The 15,802-nt window shown below is 43.9% G+C and overlaps 1 protein-coding gene across 8 annotated transcripts in view; it reads left to right on the forward strand.

Annotated features, from left to right (window-relative positions):
• Window positions 1-15,802, forward strand: part of herc1 (HECT and RLD domain containing E3 ubiquitin protein ligase family member 1) — a 66,356-nt gene that overhangs the window by 41,175 nt on the left and 9,379 nt on the right. For all 8 annotated transcript variants that reach the window (XM_069190727.1, XM_069190732.1, XM_069190729.1 and 5 more), the window contains 22 exons: window positions 779-1,047; window positions 1,431-1,483; window positions 1,696-1,896; window positions 3,799-3,973; window positions 4,241-4,508; window positions 4,875-5,088; window positions 5,645-5,850; window positions 6,768-6,895; window positions 7,718-7,854; window positions 8,247-8,447; window positions 9,725-9,855; window positions 10,032-10,231; window positions 10,915-11,035; window positions 11,162-11,308; window positions 11,561-11,662; window positions 11,831-12,004; window positions 12,151-12,444; window positions 12,808-12,873; window positions 12,956-13,081; window positions 13,657-13,795; window positions 14,551-14,732; window positions 15,484-15,639. In XM_069190727.1, the coding sequence (XP_069046828.1) occupies window positions 779-1,047; window positions 1,431-1,483; window positions 1,696-1,896; window positions 3,799-3,973; window positions 4,241-4,508; window positions 4,875-5,088; window positions 5,645-5,850; window positions 6,768-6,895; window positions 7,718-7,854; window positions 8,247-8,447; window positions 9,725-9,855; window positions 10,032-10,231; window positions 10,915-11,035; window positions 11,162-11,308; window positions 11,561-11,662; window positions 11,831-12,004; window positions 12,151-12,444; window positions 12,808-12,873; window positions 12,956-13,081; window positions 13,657-13,795; window positions 14,551-14,732; window positions 15,484-15,639 (3,690 nt within the window). The remainder of the gene's footprint in view (window positions 1-778; window positions 1,048-1,430; window positions 1,484-1,695; window positions 1,897-3,798; window positions 3,974-4,240; window positions 4,509-4,874; window positions 5,089-5,644; window positions 5,851-6,767; window positions 6,896-7,717; window positions 7,855-8,246; window positions 8,448-9,724; window positions 9,856-10,031; window positions 10,232-10,914; window positions 11,036-11,161; window positions 11,309-11,560; window positions 11,663-11,830; window positions 12,005-12,150; window positions 12,445-12,807; window positions 12,874-12,955; window positions 13,082-13,656; window positions 13,796-14,550; window positions 14,733-15,483; window positions 15,640-15,802) is intronic.

Genomic DNA, 15,802 nt, shown 5'->3' on the forward strand with positions numbered 1-15,802 from the left:
AATTGGCTGTAAAAAGGGCAGTGTGTTTTTCATTAACTGTTCTGTCAATATCGCAATGCAGTCCTGATCCCCTGCAAGTCTGACCTACAAAGTGATTCTTCCCATGAAAAAGTTCCCAAATTTTTATATTACACAGTTAGTTCTACTCCGTAACTTTCTTCTTTGCTATTTCAGAATCGCAGCAGTTTAATTGGAAAACAACATATAGTCCACAATAATTCATAAATCTGATTTGACAATATAGTGTTTGGGATTCTCATTATGCATCAGATTCTGATTGATGCTTAATGTAAATCAGCAATCTCGGAATTCAGTATTCAGAAGGAACCAGCATCGTACAGCTATCTACAACATAATCTGGTTGTTATGTATTACGTAGTAATGGGAAGACAGAGATATAATTACACTTACGATGGATAGATTGATTAATGATTACTCATTACATGGCTTGATATGAAGTTTTATCAACATCTTGAGACTTATTCAGATTATTGGAAGTCCTGATTTAAAGAACTAGTCATGGAAACCACACAGCCTTACAATGTGTAGCTGCAGGATAAATATTTTACTATTAACATGCTTTGCTTCAGATATTGACTGCTTGGGCACTGCAGCATGACAGGACTTCTGTGGAGCTTGTGCTCTTGTATGTGGGCTAACCTTAACATAAGAAGATGAGATGGATCTGAAGAAGCCTGGCCTGTTGAGTCGCATCGGACCCTTTTGGTTTTTGTTAGTAAGAAGCTAAAACATAAAGCGGCCTTGCTGTGCCTTGCAGCATGTCTGCGAGACGGAGGACCGTGAGGAGGTGGTGATCTGCGAGCTCTGCGAGTCGAGCGTGGCCAACTTCAACCAGCACATGAAGAAGAACCACCCGGGCTGTGGGCGCAGTGCCAACCGGCAGGGCTACCGGAGCAACGGCTCCTACGTGGATGGCTGGTTCGGTGGAGAGTGTGGCAGCGGCAACCCTTACTTCCTGCTCTGCGGCAGCTGCAGGGAGAAATACCTTTCCCTCAAGAGTAAAGCCAAGGTGCCCGTCCTGGAAAGGTACGTGTGGTCGAGGTTAACACTCTCAAAACTGCCAGTAGACGGTGTTTGACTGCCTTCTTAAGAAGGATTGTCAAGAGAGTGGTTTTGCCCCTTTTTTATCGCCTGTTCACCCATCCATTTTCTGACTGCTTTTCTTGGTGTGGGTTGTGGTAAAATCGCTCGTTCTTTGTTTGAAAATGGAGTGGGTGTGGAAAGAGGGGTTTCCTTGCATTTTGCTTCATCTGAAATAGATGGAGTCAGCTCCGTTTGTACTATTTTAAAAATTAAAAAAAAATATTCGTATTCATTGTTTATCAATTTACAGTCATCAAATCTGTCTGCTGAAATCGTGATTTTGAGCATGGGAGACTCAAAGTCTGTTTTTACCCTTTTATATTCAGGTACAAAGGACAGGCTCCTGACTTGCTTGGGAAGCAGGACAGTGTATATGAAGGTAAGGATACCTTTTTTGTAAATGAAAAAGGTTGTTTCTCCGTCTTTTAGATGTTCACATTTTAAGATTTTATTTTAGAAGCATTTCCTGAATTTTAAGCAGACTCGATAGCAGGTGATATTTCAGGTCTGCGGTTGCTATTGAGGTTTCTTAGAGGCGACTCATCTTTGTTAGTGGTTTAGTACTGAAACATTTGCTGTTTGTTTTGGCAGAAGACTGGGACATGCTGGATGTGGATGAGGATGAGAAACTAACCGGGGAAGAAGAGTTTGAGCTGCTGGCTGGGCCACTGGGCCTCAGTGAACGCAGGGTGGTCCCAGAGGCCGTCCAGTTCCCTGACAGCGATCCCTTGGGCGCCTCTGTTGCCATGGTTACAGCCACCAACAGCATGGAGGAAACCCTTCTTCAGATAGGTATGTAAGCACGTCCTCTAATAATAATTAATAATTGCTTACACTTATATAGCGCTTTTCTGGACACGCCAATCAAAGCGCTTTACAGGTAATGGGGACTCCCTTCCACCACCACCAGTGTGCAGCCCCACCTGGATGATGCAATGGCAGCCACAGTGCGCCAGAACGCTCACCACACATCAGCTATTAGTGGGGAGGAGAGCAGAGTAATGAAGCCAATTCAGAGCTGAATGGAGATCATGAACTAGAGAGATCAACTCTAGTGATGCAATGCTCATATTGAAGAGTATTGAAGAGGTCTTGACATCATAAAAAGTTCCCATTTTGCTCTCTGGTGTGAGTGGTTGTAAAAGTCCCACTGTGCCTCTGACTGCTCCTGTCAGTGACGCCTTCCACATTATCAGTCTTCAGTCACGATGACTTTAGGTCAGGGCTGTCAAACATATGGCCTGCGGGCCGCATCCGGCCTGCCAAGCTCATTTATTCAGACTGTGTGACATTTGCGGTAACAGTCATCAGCCTGGATTCAGTCCATGCCTTGTCTGAGCCTGAATAGCCCACACACGAAGCAGGCACCCTTAATGATGTTACTGTAACAGACTCGCATTTCTCTTCTAACACGGCTTCTTTCTAAACACTGTTTGATGTCTTGGTTGAAAGGGGTGTACTTTCGCATGAATTGTCATACCAAGTGTCAACACACCTGTGCAAATCTTACTCTGACCTGTTCATCCTAATTCTGGAGCCACAATTGTGACTGAACCACCATTGATCTCACTGAAGCTATTACTAGTGTTTTTTATGATCTCAAAAGCATTATAGTACATAGTACCGATACATATTGTAGTACATAGATCTTATAATTACATTCTGTATATTTTTTGGAAAAAAAACAATATTGTGTTATTCAAGATTAGTGGAGAAATGTGTATTTCTTTATAAAAGTGAATGGAAAGCTAACATGCTTGATATGTGCAAATCGTTGTTACCAGTAGCAATAGCTGTAGAAGTTATTTTGGTTTTTATATTGCTGATAGCTGGCAAATAATCTTCTGCATTTACAGTGGTATTTTTTGTCAAGCAACATGTTTAAACTTGCCAAAAAACATTTAAACTTAAACTATGAAAGAATGTATGTTGTTTCTTGCTTATCACAAAAGCTGTTTGTTTTGTTAGTCCTTCTAGCATAATTTAAAGGTGATGCTGATCCCTAATTCCAGACCCTGTATACTGTAATTCCCTTTTCAATCCTGCACTTCACCAATGGATATATATTCCACAAGAACTTTGTTTTTAATTTTTGCCTAGGGTAAATTAAATTCCCCTTAGTTTTCATATAAAAGCTTATAAAGTTGAGCTTCAGAGGAGTTGATTAAGATTGATATACAGTAGCAGAGGTGCCTAGGATATATAGAAATGAAAGAAAGAGTACAGGCAAAGTTAATCAGTGTAGCAGAGTTCTTTACTCTTGTGTTTATCAACTATGTGAGAATCTTTGTTTTTTCAGATGTCTTCAAATTATCCCCTCTGTAGAAAAATCAGATCTCCACTTCTCATTAATTCCAGGCCAAGAGAGATTACCAACTGTAACCCAGTGGCTCTCACATCTCTTCCTGTGTAAACTCTGGAGAGAGTAATGAAGTGACACATTAGAAAAGACATACAGGGTCTGACTGATCCCCCGCAATCTGCTCACAGTGAGAGGAGGGGAGTAGACAATGCAATACACATCTTACATTTTTAAACACGCTTTCTCCTCTGTAAACCACTATCGTTATAAACTGTAATGTATCTTGAGTAGAAGCTTTTATTTGTCTTCTATCCCTGATCCTCTGAGTCGAGGGGAGTATGTCAGCACGTGTGGGATAATTCGCTGCTGCTGTCGTGTGTGTGTTGGTTCAGGCTGTCACGGCTCTGTGGAGAAGAGCTCGTCGGGCCGGGTGACGCTGGGAGAGCAGGCTGCCGCCCTGCTCAACCCCCACGACAGGGTGATGGCCCTGAGGAGAGTGACCGCGGCCGCGCAAGTGCTGCTGGCCAGGACCATGGTCATGAGGGCTCTGTCGCTGCTCTCCGTCAGGTGAGGCAAAACTCCTCCGGCAAGTTGGTCAAGTACCGGCTCGACCCGCTGAATCCCATAAGGTGCTGTAACTCTTAACTAGTTCAGACTTTCTTATTTTTTACTCCCTTATTTTCTCAGTAGCACTTTCTGTAAGTTTTTATTCTGTTGTAGGTACCAAGGTTATAAGTGTTGTCAGTGATGTTTTATTTTGAGACGCCGTGTGCGTCAGTATTTGAAAGTGAAGATTATTTTGTGCGTTTATCCTCCTGCCGCTGTCTCGGCCAGCGGGTCTAGCTGCAGCCTCGCGGCCGGCCTGGAGTCCCTGGGTCTGACGGACATCAGGACTCTGGTGCGTCTGATGTGCCTGGCCGCCGCGGGTCGGGCGGGCCTCTCCACCAGCCCCACAGCTGCCTCCGGCTCTGCCGAGCGCCCCCGGGGAGCCACAAAGGCCAGCAAGCCCATCTCCTGCCTGGCCTACCTGAGCACGGCTGTGGGCTGCCTGGCATCCAACAGCCCCAACGCGGCTAAGCTGCTTGTCCAGCTCTGCACGCAGGTGATGTATCGCGAGCCGCCACGGGATTTTGTTTCCGTTCCCAAAATACAGTCTGCTTTCTGCCTTCCAGATCCACTGATCTAAAGAAGTCACTGGGATGTTATTCGTGTTTATTCAAACCTTATGCAAAAGACTTTGGAAACGTGCGCTTTTTGCAAGAACCATTCCTTGATCAGACATACTGAAGAGCACTGTCAATGACTAGAGAGCTGTTAAGAGCTTCCTTTGACAAATCTGTCAAATCATTTGCTTCAGTGTGTTAATTTATTCTAGATCACCATGCTTAGAATTTAATTTTGAATCATTCCTGTAAGTCACAGCTTTGCAGCTGTCATGTTTCTGACGAAACGTTAAATCTCTTTTCAGAACTTAATTTCTGCCGCCACTGGGATGAATCTAACCACTGTGGACGATCCTATTCAGAGAAAGTTTCTCCCAAGTTTCCTTCGAGGAGTTGCAGAGGAGAATAAACTTGTAACCTCCCCCAACTTTGTAGTCACTCAAGCGCTAGTGGCTCTGCTGGCAGATAAGGGGGCTAAGCTCAGACCTAACTATGACAAGACTGATGTTGAGAAGAGAGGTTTGTTATCTTTCACTGATTTCTGCTTACAAAGATTAAGATATTTTTGTGCAAACAGTTTCAAATTCTGCCTTGCTAATTGCTAACTTCAGTGGCTGTTACTATTTTTGTTTACTGTTTGGTCTGAATGGGTTTTTGTTCACTTGCTGAGCATTCTTGTTGTTTTAGGGTTTTGTTTTTCATTTCATTAAAATTTGGTGTTCAATTAGATAAACGTCTTATTATTTTGACACGTCAATGTTGTGAATTACTTTTAAAACGTTTTACCAGTCTCGCTGCTGGTAGTAGTTTATTTTGCCAGACTTTTGTTTTGGCACTTATTGAACATTAAAAAGAAATGTAAGTGTTGTTTTGCTTACCCTAAGTAGTAATGTCTTCAACTGCCTTTGCTAGTCACTTTATGTGCAAAAAATATTTTTTATCTTGTGTGATATGTTGTTGTTAATCGTGTTTTTCTCTGTCACTGTACTCATCTGGGCACCATGTTATTGTTTCTCCTGAGCAGGTTTTATTGCGCATTTATATGCCCATCCTTCCTATAACCCTTCCGCTGTAGGCCCTCTGGAGCTGGCGAATGCGCTGGCAGCCTGCTGCCTCTCGTCCCGGCTGTCTTCGCAGCACAGGCAGTGGGCCGCGCAGCAGCTGGTGCGCACGCTGGCGGCGCACGACCGCGATAACCAGAGCCGGCCGCAGACGTTCGCTGACATGGCCGGGGATCTGCGCAAGTGCTCGTTCTTCAAGCTCGAAGCTCACCAGAGCCGGGTAGGTCAAGGCCGTGGCGAAATCTGTCCAGCGCTTGCGATAACAGTTCCCACAGTTAAAGGTTTTGAGTGCGGCCGCACAGCTGTTGCACACGGTTAAGGTACACACTCTGTCATGAAATTTGGCCTTTTATGAGTTTAGACTCCCCTTCAAGTTTGTTATTTTTATATGTACATCCAGATGGGGGCAGTTTGGTAAGTGACAAGTCTTGGATTGACTGGAATCTGTTGAATTAACAAAGGCATGGTGGTGTAGTGGTTAGCATTAATGTCTCACTTGGGCACTGGCTTCACTTCCTGTGATGCTGTCTGCATGGAAATTGAATGATCTCCCTATGTAAGTGTGGATTTCCTCCGGTTAATTAGCTCTGGTGTGTGTGTGTGTGTGTGTTTGTATGTCCTGCGAAGGACTGGCGTCCCATCCAGCGTGTATCCTGTCTTGTGCCCATTGCTTGCCAGTACAGGCTCTAGCTCCCCCCCTCCACCATTACCCTGTGTTGGTAAAAGCAGTTTGAAAATGGATGCATGGTTGGATTGATAAAGATGTAGAAAGGGAAAATTTAGACCACCCTGCCAGGTGGATTTTTTCCTTCCATATGTCATGTTCCCTAATTTTACTCCCTGCAAGTGAAAGCCTTCTCTGCAAGACTCACCAGAATGCATTAGGTCTATGAGCTCTACAGAAGTTCAGTTAGATAGATGCGTCAGCATGTGTAGGCTGTAAAGGAGCAGTAAAGGTTTATTCCTACTTCAGGAGTGAAGTCATTAAAATGTCCTTCAAGCAGAAAAAAGCATAGCATTAAAAGAAGCTGTTTAGTCCTAATAGAAACTATTATGAGCCAGGCATTTTTGAAAAACAAAATAAAAGATTTGACTTAAGTTCAACCACTGCTATTTTTGTTTGTTTTTTAATTCCAGGTAATAACTTGTGGATGGTGCAATAAAAAAGGATTACTGGCAACTAGTGGGAATGATGGTACTGTCAGAGTGTGGAATGTGACGAAGAACCAATACACACTGCAGCAGACCTGTGTCTTTAATAAATCGTAAGCAGCTCTCTTCCTTTTAGAAGTGACTTTTAATTTTGACCAGATCCGTAGGCACTTGATTTTCTTAATTTCACTTGCATAGCATTTGATTAGCTATCTTGATAGTCGAACGAATTCTCCAGTGCTTCTGAGCCGTTTAGCTACGCAACTTCAGCTGTTCAACTTTTCTAAAAGTTTTAAGTAAAAGTACGAGATGAGCCCTAAAGCCCAGATAATCCCTGGTTTGAGCCTGAGTCATGGTACTAGATGGGTATGAGCAGGATTCCCTATTCAGTGCAGCACAATTGGCAGAATGCTTCCAGAGTGGAGTGAATGGTAGCCAGTCTTGGTCCTCTCAGTGAAGCCTGTGACTTGCTAGCCGCCTGCAGGCTTGCAGTGATATAGTGAGAGATGCAGTGCTCCTCCAGTGTGCTTTGACTCTCCTGTGAGGCACTGTAGAGTTTGCAGTTTGTCAAAAGATTAATTGATCTGGCATGTCTGAGCAACAAATGCCCTCATTCTCGCAGCGCAGTGCTGAAGCTTAAGCATTTTCCTGATTGGATGGGTATATAATAAAAAGATATTAATTGGTGACAAACTGTAAAAACCTGATGTGTAGATTTCTAAATTTCTTTGAAAATGGAAAATTAATGATTAAATGATATTTTTGTTTGGAAGTGCTGTAGAAAATAACTTCTGTTTGAAGAATTTTTATAGGACATTTCATTTTCATATAGTCCTTTTTTCTCATAAGCATGTCAAATACGAATAATATAGGTCTCCTATCTGAGATCTGTATGAGTAATGAGTAAATTATATCTGTCCGTTTGTTTACCTTAGGGAAAGCACATCGGAGGAGAGTCTGAGTAACCTGGGCTCTCCCAGTGACCCCAGCCTGTCTCCACTGTCCTGGAGTGTGAGTGGCAAATACCTAGCAGCTGCCATGGAGAAAATGGTCAACATCTGGCAAGTTAATGGTGAGAACTATGTGCTGTCATTGTTGGTGCCTCTAGACCCATTTCGTTTCTTATCTATAGCCCTGGGACTTCGCAGAGGTCAACCAAAAGCAAATATGAAATCCTTTACACGAAAAACACAGAATATTAAAAATGGCGTTCTCCTCTAAAGTGTGGATGCATTTTATTTTCGTCTAACTTGTAAGCAGATGGTTTTAAAAAAAATAAACCTGGGCACTGTCCAATTCTCCAGCGGTTAAAGGTTTTAAATCCAGTAATTCTGTCAGCATGTTCTTTATATTTCATCAGAGGCGACCTTATAAAAACACTTCCTAAACACGCTGACCTTTAGTGGCAGTACATGGAACACACTTGTGTCACTGAGCGTTCTCTGTTTTCTGTGCCTCCATCAGGAGGCAAAGGTCTGCTGGCCATGCAGCCTCACTGGGTGTCAGCCTTGGCCTGGCCCGAGGAAGGGCCCGTCTCCGTGTGGGCAGGGGACACGCTGGAAGTGCTGCTGGTGGGGCGTATGGATGGCTCCCTGGGCCTGATTGAGGTGGCAGATGCCTCCACCATGCAGCGACTGGAGCTTGAGCACTGCTACAGGAAAGATGGCAAGTCTCGGCTGAAAGTTGTTGTGTTGTATTAATTATAAATCCATTACTTACTCGGTCATCGTTCAACACTTTGGGAGCTGAAAGGATTGGGTTAAACTACTTGGAAAAACTACTTAGCTCCTGACTGGAAGGTCCCGGGTTCAGTCCCAGGTAGGGGCAAGCGATGGAGCTCTGATTCCTTCCAGACGGCTCCCAGGTCCTCTCAGCCTGCTTTCAAATGAGCACCGGGGTTTAACCCTTCGGGGGTAACAGGCTGGCCGGAGTGTGATGCTCACCACATCACCACCAACTCCAGTGTCAGATGGTTGAGAACAATGGTGGCCCTTGCCCCCCCATTCCCCCATGGGCCTCTATGACCTGAAAAGGGGACCTAACCTACCTGCCTACTTGGTAAAGATGGCTGCATTATGAACTTGAACTTGAACTTTATTGCCATATGTAACCGGTACTGGTACAATGGAATTCTTACTTACAGAAAGTCTCTCGATTGTAAAACAAGTGTAAAAAACAAAACAAAGTGCAAACAGTGCATCAAGACAATGTACAAACAAACAGTAGACAATGTGCAAGTAAACATGTAGACAGTTTGAATGTAAACAATACAGACGTGTAAACAATGACTGGAGATGTGCAATAGATAAGAAATCATAAAGAGGTAGATGGTGATGGTGTAGGTGTGGTCTGAGGGGGATGGCTAAATGTGTTCGCCAATCTCACCGAGATGATGATGTTATCCGGTCAGTCAGATCCGACTCTCGGCGATTCTATAGGCCATCTCTCGCCACGCTTTCTGGTCTTGGACTTTCCCTTTCAGCTGGTCTGTGCCTAAGCCAGTGTCCGTTTTGATGGCGTCCAGCCAGCGCGTTCTTTGGCGGCCTCGTCTTCTTGTTCCACTGACCATTCCAAGCATCATTGCTTTCTCCACTGAATCTGATCGCATCACGTGACCAAAATAAGTGAGCCGGAGTCTGGTGATCTTTCCCTCGAGCGAAAGTTCTGTCTTGATGCGCTCCAGAACGCCTTTATTGGTGACCCTTGCGGTCCATGGTATCCGTAACAGTCTTCTCCAGCACCGTAGCTCGAAAGCATCCATCCTCTTTCGGTCAGCTTTTTTCAGGCTGCATTATAGTAAGGCATTAACCCAATTTCCAGAGTAAAGAGCTATCTCTTTCTCTTTTGCAAAAGGGTTGGCACCTGTCGTGATAGAATTTGGAGGGTTAATGCTGGTTTCATAACAAAATATCTGCTGCTGAAATTCTGTACTCTCATTCTAGTTGCTGTTATGCACATTGCTTGGTACAGTGAGGATAAGCCCTTTGCTGTTGGGTATGCTGATGGGAAGCTATTGATTGGGACAAAGGAGCCCCTGGAGAAAGGAGCCATTGTTGTCATTGACGCCCATAAGGTAACTATGTCTTAAGGAAGCAAAGGTCTTTTGAGGATAGGAATAAATAAAAATTAAACTAGTAAGATTTTAGGGCATTGTAACTTTACTATTGTTTTGTTTGGTGTAAAAAATACATCGGGATATCTAAAGTTATGGATGCCTGTGGCTTACAATACCCGCCTGTGTCCCTGCAGGAATCAATATCATCAGTGAAATGGAACCCCACTGGGCAGATCCTCATGAGCTGTGCCAAAGAGGAGACTGTGAAGTTGTGGGCCTGTAGTGGGGGTAGCTGGCGGTGCCTGCAGTCCCTGTCTCACCCTGCAGTCGTCAATGGAGTAGCCTGGTGTGGCTTGCCAGGACTGAGTCCCAAGCCCCGGAACATGCTCGCTACGTACGTACTGGGAACAATGATCTTTGTTTTGCTACAAATTGAATTTGAGCTTAATAATGTCTATCTGGAAGCATTTTTAGAGCTTCTATAGAGATGCTATAGATTGTGCCCGGGCGAAAGTTATACAGTCAAACCTGCTTGTTTGGTTTCTAGAAGCCAAATGATCTGACGATTTTATGCAGGCGTTTTTTGAAAGAAGCCAAGGGATTGGCTTTAACCAATCCAGTATGACTGGACAGCTTGTTACACACTCCCAGGCCCTGTGCATTAAAAAAAGTGCTTTCTATTTTACTGTAAACGCATCTATATTTATAATTCCCATGTCTTCTTGTTCAAGTTGAACCATAACTGCAGCTTGATCTTAAAGCACTTTTTAAGATCCATGTTACAATAGGATGCAGAATTGCCATAAAAACTACATCTATCTAATCATACTTTAAAAGATAGGCTATTATTTACTCAGAGTAATAAATATCACAGTATCTCTCATTTGGCTTTGTATATAACTATACTGTTACTTTATGAAGGATGGAATAGCCTAATTGGACTAGGTTATTTACTGGAAGCAAAATAATATAAGTCTTAATTAAATTCTGGTAAATATATCAACGACAACATTTTTGTCTTGCATTCAGAGTGACAGTGATGACACATTTCCTTTGCTTTGTGTCTGTGGGTTTTAGGTGCTGTCAGAATGGACTGGTGTGCGTCTGGACTGTTCCTCAGGACACTTGTAGCCACTCTGAATTAAGTTCTGGGGGATCTGATGAATGGTGGGAAATGGAAACAAAAACAAAGATGAGGGTATGGATCCATGTCACAAATATTATAGCTGTTTCTCCTTATCAGTGTTTTCTGAATTTTAGCAAGAAGTATTGAACATTAGAGATTGCCTTTTGGGACTTTTCATGTCATGTCTTTGTCTTAAAGGACTGTTACAGAAGATTGGATGGTGCAGTTTGTGTTTTTCAACTCAAGGGTCACATCACGCCAGTAAGATCTGTAGCTTTCAGTCCCGATGGGCTGGCTTTGGTGTCTGGTGGTGTTGGAGGGCTTATGAACATCTGGTCTCTAAGGGTGAGAGGTTTTTCTGTTGTAGAAAAAAGGTTTATAGCATTGAAACTCAGGACATCACAATAAATGAACAGTTTGTTTATTACTAATGTCGAAATTCAGATGACCGTTAGTGAAGGCTGTTCATGTTGTACATGCATATTCAAGTCCAGATCGATTGTTTTGGAATTGTAGCAGTGGCTTTGCTTGGATTTCTATAATATAAAGCACCTGTATTTTGTGTAGTGCAGAAAATAAGTTTACTTTTGCTTATAGGATGGGTCAGTGCTGCAAACAGTGGTGGCAGGATCTGGGGCCATTCAGAATATAGCCTGGATCCCTGATGTGGGTGTAGCAGCTTGTTCTAACAGATCAAAGGTAATAATTCATGCATACAGTCATTTAGAGCAAATACATGTGCATTTTTTAGATATACTGCAAATTTTATGAAAAGTAAATATACAATGATGACTATGATTTATGTATGTTCACACTTTTAGATTATTTTCTTTCTTGATTCTCTCCATGTAAATGTTTATTTTTTAGGACGTACTTGTTGTGAGCTGCAATTCAGATTTTATAGGTGGACACCATGTTCTAGCGACATGCAGAACAGCTCTAAAGAAGCAGGGGGTTACGGGACTGAACATGGCGCCCTGCATGAGGGCCTTTCTGGAGCGTCTACCAGTGATGTTACAGGAGCAGTATACCTATGAGAAGGTACCAAATGGAGGGGGAAAAAGGGAAATGTTGCATCGTATGACTTTTTCTTTAAATCTGAAAGTTCACCTCTATGTGCTGTTGACGTTTGAAACTAACGTTCCAAAGTGTGGAAGGCTGATCGTCTTGGTCTTGTTCTCATGCAGCCTCATGTGGTTTGTGGTGACCAGCTGGTTCACAGCCCCTACATGCAGTGTCTTGCCTCCCTTGCTGTTGGACTGCAACTTGACCCGCTGCTCTGCAATCCGCCAGTGCCCCCCCACTTGCAGCACTGCCCTCCTGACCTGGGTTCGTGGAACCCCAGCGAGTGGGCCTGGCTGGACTGCTTCTCCACCACGGTCCAGGCAGCAGAGGCCCTGGCACGAGGCGCTCACTTCCCAGGGTCCTTCACTGTACCAGATCTGGAGCCAGTGCCAGAAGAGGAGCTGGCGCTGCTCATGGTATGGGCTCTGTAACGCAGTGTGTCCGTTCTCTCCATCACTGTTTTCCGACAGTGCCATCTCTGCTGCACGGGGGCATTGTCACAAAGACCTTCCTTCTAATTTCTAATTTCAGGTGATTCAGAGCCACATATGTCGGAATATTACTTGCTGACGGAATATGTGTGTTACTTTAATTACATATTATGAGACTTCAAGACGAGAACAAAAACTAAACTTCTTTCCATCCATGCCTGGGAGATATTTTGATAGTTGTGTATGTATTTCTGAATGTCCGACACAACTGCATTGCATTGGTACTAAAATGGTTTGTGGTTGTATGCATTTGTATCAAAATTGAAATATTACGTTTATATATTTTAGGACAACAGTAAATGGATATCTGGAATGGATGAGCAGATTATGTCCTGGGCAACTACAAGACCAGAGGTAAGGACAGCAGGGGGAGCAAGTTGGTATTTAGATCATGTGTGCAGAAGTATCTCACCTAGACGTTGGTGATCTCTTGCAGGACTGGCACCTTGGTGGAAAATGCGATGTGTTTCTCTGGGGAGCTGGTCGACATGGGCAACTGGCTGAAGCTGGGAGAAACATTTTAGTGCCGACTTCAGCCCCCTCTTTCTCGCAGGCCCAGCATGTATGAAACATTTCCCATTTTCTGACCTTCTGTGTTACTCAACTCGTGTTATCCAGTAGGTGGAAACTGTAACATCTGTAGATTTAAAAAGGGTGTTAGCTGCTGTCAGTTGTTCTGAAATTTGTCACCATGTCTGAATTAAAAAAAAACATCATTAGCTTTTTTTAAATTGAAATAACATTTAAAAATGATTTCTCAGTTTAACTTTGAGACATTTCCAGAAAGGGAATGTGTTCCAGTTACTTTGGTATCCAACAGATTTTTGTTACAAATGTGAGCAGAAAAGGTTAGCACTTATTTTTAGTTTCATTCTACACAAATCAGTCTTGTGTGGAGGTCGTTTTTAATTCTTTCCAATGAATTCATCTTCGTGAGGAAACAATCTTTTAGTGAGGTGATTGCTTTCTGGAAATTAGCTTCCAGTCGATCTCTTCATTATTCATATTTTCACGTAGGAGTTACGTGGTCCTATTCTTAGAAAGATACATTAGTAAAGCGAGTCTATTTAGGACACGGTGCTCTCTATTTATCATTGCCACAGCAGGCGCTGAGGTCTTTGCTCCTTCTTGCTGTAGGTGATATGCGGCCAGAACTGCACCTTTGTGATCCAGGCGAACGGGACGGTGCTGGCCTGTGGTGAAGGCAGCTACGGCAGACTGGGGCAGGGCAACTCTGATGACCTGCACGTGTTGACCGTCATCTCAGCCCTGCAAGGTACAGTGGGAGCGCGGCCAGGGGAGGAAATAGAATCATAAGCAAGAAGAATTTCCAAACATGGGGAAAGTGGGATGTTTTGGCACGCCTGCAGTTAATCTCGACCTTGCGCCTTTGTGTTTTTTTGTGCATGTGTATTGGAGGGGTGGTGGTGGATTTTTAACGTCATCCAGGTTTCGAAGAGATTGTTCAATTTTCCTGTTGCCCGGATGCTGCAGGAAAATTTCCTCTGCTGTCTTTTCGGTTTTAAGGATCTTTTCTTGCAATAGGTTTGTTATAGTTTCATACTCGAACACATTTTGCCTGGGTTGCTTGAAAAGACTGATACAAGCTGTCCAGTGCCTCGTGCAAATTAGGATGCAAGCAGACTCTTGATCCTCCCAGCTCAGCGAGCTCAGTCTTGCATGATCCCGGGGCAGAAGTGCCCGTGCCCTGTCTTGGTGAGTCCCTCAGCGCAGTGCTCCCACTCTTGCTGTGTGATGTGGTTGGTGGCGGAGCAGTGGAACTGTGGCTCAGGATCTGCGTCTGTGGCTGGAAGGTTGCTAGTTCAAATCCCGCGGCCGGCAGAGGATTCCTACTCCGTTGGGCCCCTGAGCAAGGCCCTTAACCCCAGCTGCTCCAGGGGTGCCGTATAAATGGCTGACCCTGCGCTCTGACCCCAAGCTTCTCTCCCTGTCTGTGTGTCTCATGGAGAGCAAGTCAGGGTATGCGAAAAGACGAATTCCTAATGCAAGTGATATTATCTGATCTTGCAGGGTTCGTGGTGACTCAGCTGGTGACGTCCTGCGGCTCTGATGGTCACTCCATGGCCCTGACGGAGAGCGGGGAGGTGTTCAGCTGGGGGGACGGGGACTACGGCAAGCTGGGACACGGCAACAGCGACCGCCAGCGGCGCCCCAGGCAGATTGAGGCTTTGCAAGGGGAGGAGGTGGTGCAGGTCAGAGTTGAGCACTGCAGGGCGTCTGTGAGCTTGTGAAAGCCATGTCATGGCCGTCGTCTTTTGGACCAGCCTTGGCCCTGAATCTACTTGTCTACTGTTTCCAACTCAAGGAGGAGCAAGCAGACTGAAATTAAGAAATAACTGCCAGGAAGTAGAAGTAAAACCAAGCCGCTTAGAGTTGCATAGCAAAATTTAACTATTTTATAATATTATTTCACTTGTCAAATCATTACAGCCAAGGGAGAGGTAAAGGTTAATTTCAACTTTGAAGAAGAAGCAACAGAACATTTCAGCTGGTAGAACTTGTTCAGTTGTCAAAAGCATAAAGGTGAAACATTTGAAGAAGGCTAAACAGCTGAACCATTTTTTCTTGTTTCCACCTTTCAGTTTGGAATTAACTTTTACTTGTTCCTTTGCAGCCAACACATGCTGACGTAGCTTCCCTCCCTCCTTAATCCTCACTGGATTAAGATTTTTCTAAAATCCGTAATTACAAAGACGCATTGCTTTGTAATGTAGCCAGAGAAACAATTCCGACTTATTCTGCATTAGAATAGTTTTCATGTCCATTACCTGAAAAATGTTTAAGTACAAATGAGATCAGGCTGGTGTTTAATTACTATATGTTTCTTTTGTCGATCTGTGCATTTTAATGTTTGCTGTAATCATGATTCCAGCCACATAAGAAACATAAATGTTTAATTTTTATGGGTGTGACAGAACCTGGCGGTTTTCCTCTTAATTCCAGATGTCTTGCGGATTCAAACATTCGGCTGTTGTAACTGCGGATGGCAAGCTGTACACTTTTGGAAATGGGGACTATGGTCGATTGGGCCTGGGAAACACCTCCAACAAGAAGCTCCCAGAGAGAGTTACAGCATTAGAAGGCTATCAGGTTGGACAGGTAAGGCACAAAAGTATCAATGTCTCAGATAAGACCATTTTGAACAGGGCTGTGTACATGACATGTAATGTTGAAACAGTGGCTTTGCTGTGAGTGAGAAACGCAATGGAAATATAAACCCTATTTTCAGAAACCTCATCTTTTTGTTCGCTTCTTGTACATC

The sequence above is a fragment of the Lepisosteus oculatus genome, chromosome 5 (genome assembly GCF_040954835.1).
Source record: "Lepisosteus oculatus isolate fLepOcu1 chromosome 5, fLepOcu1.hap2, whole genome shotgun sequence".
NCBI classification, from domain to species: Eukaryota; Metazoa; Chordata; class Actinopteri; order Semionotiformes; family Lepisosteidae; genus Lepisosteus; species Lepisosteus oculatus.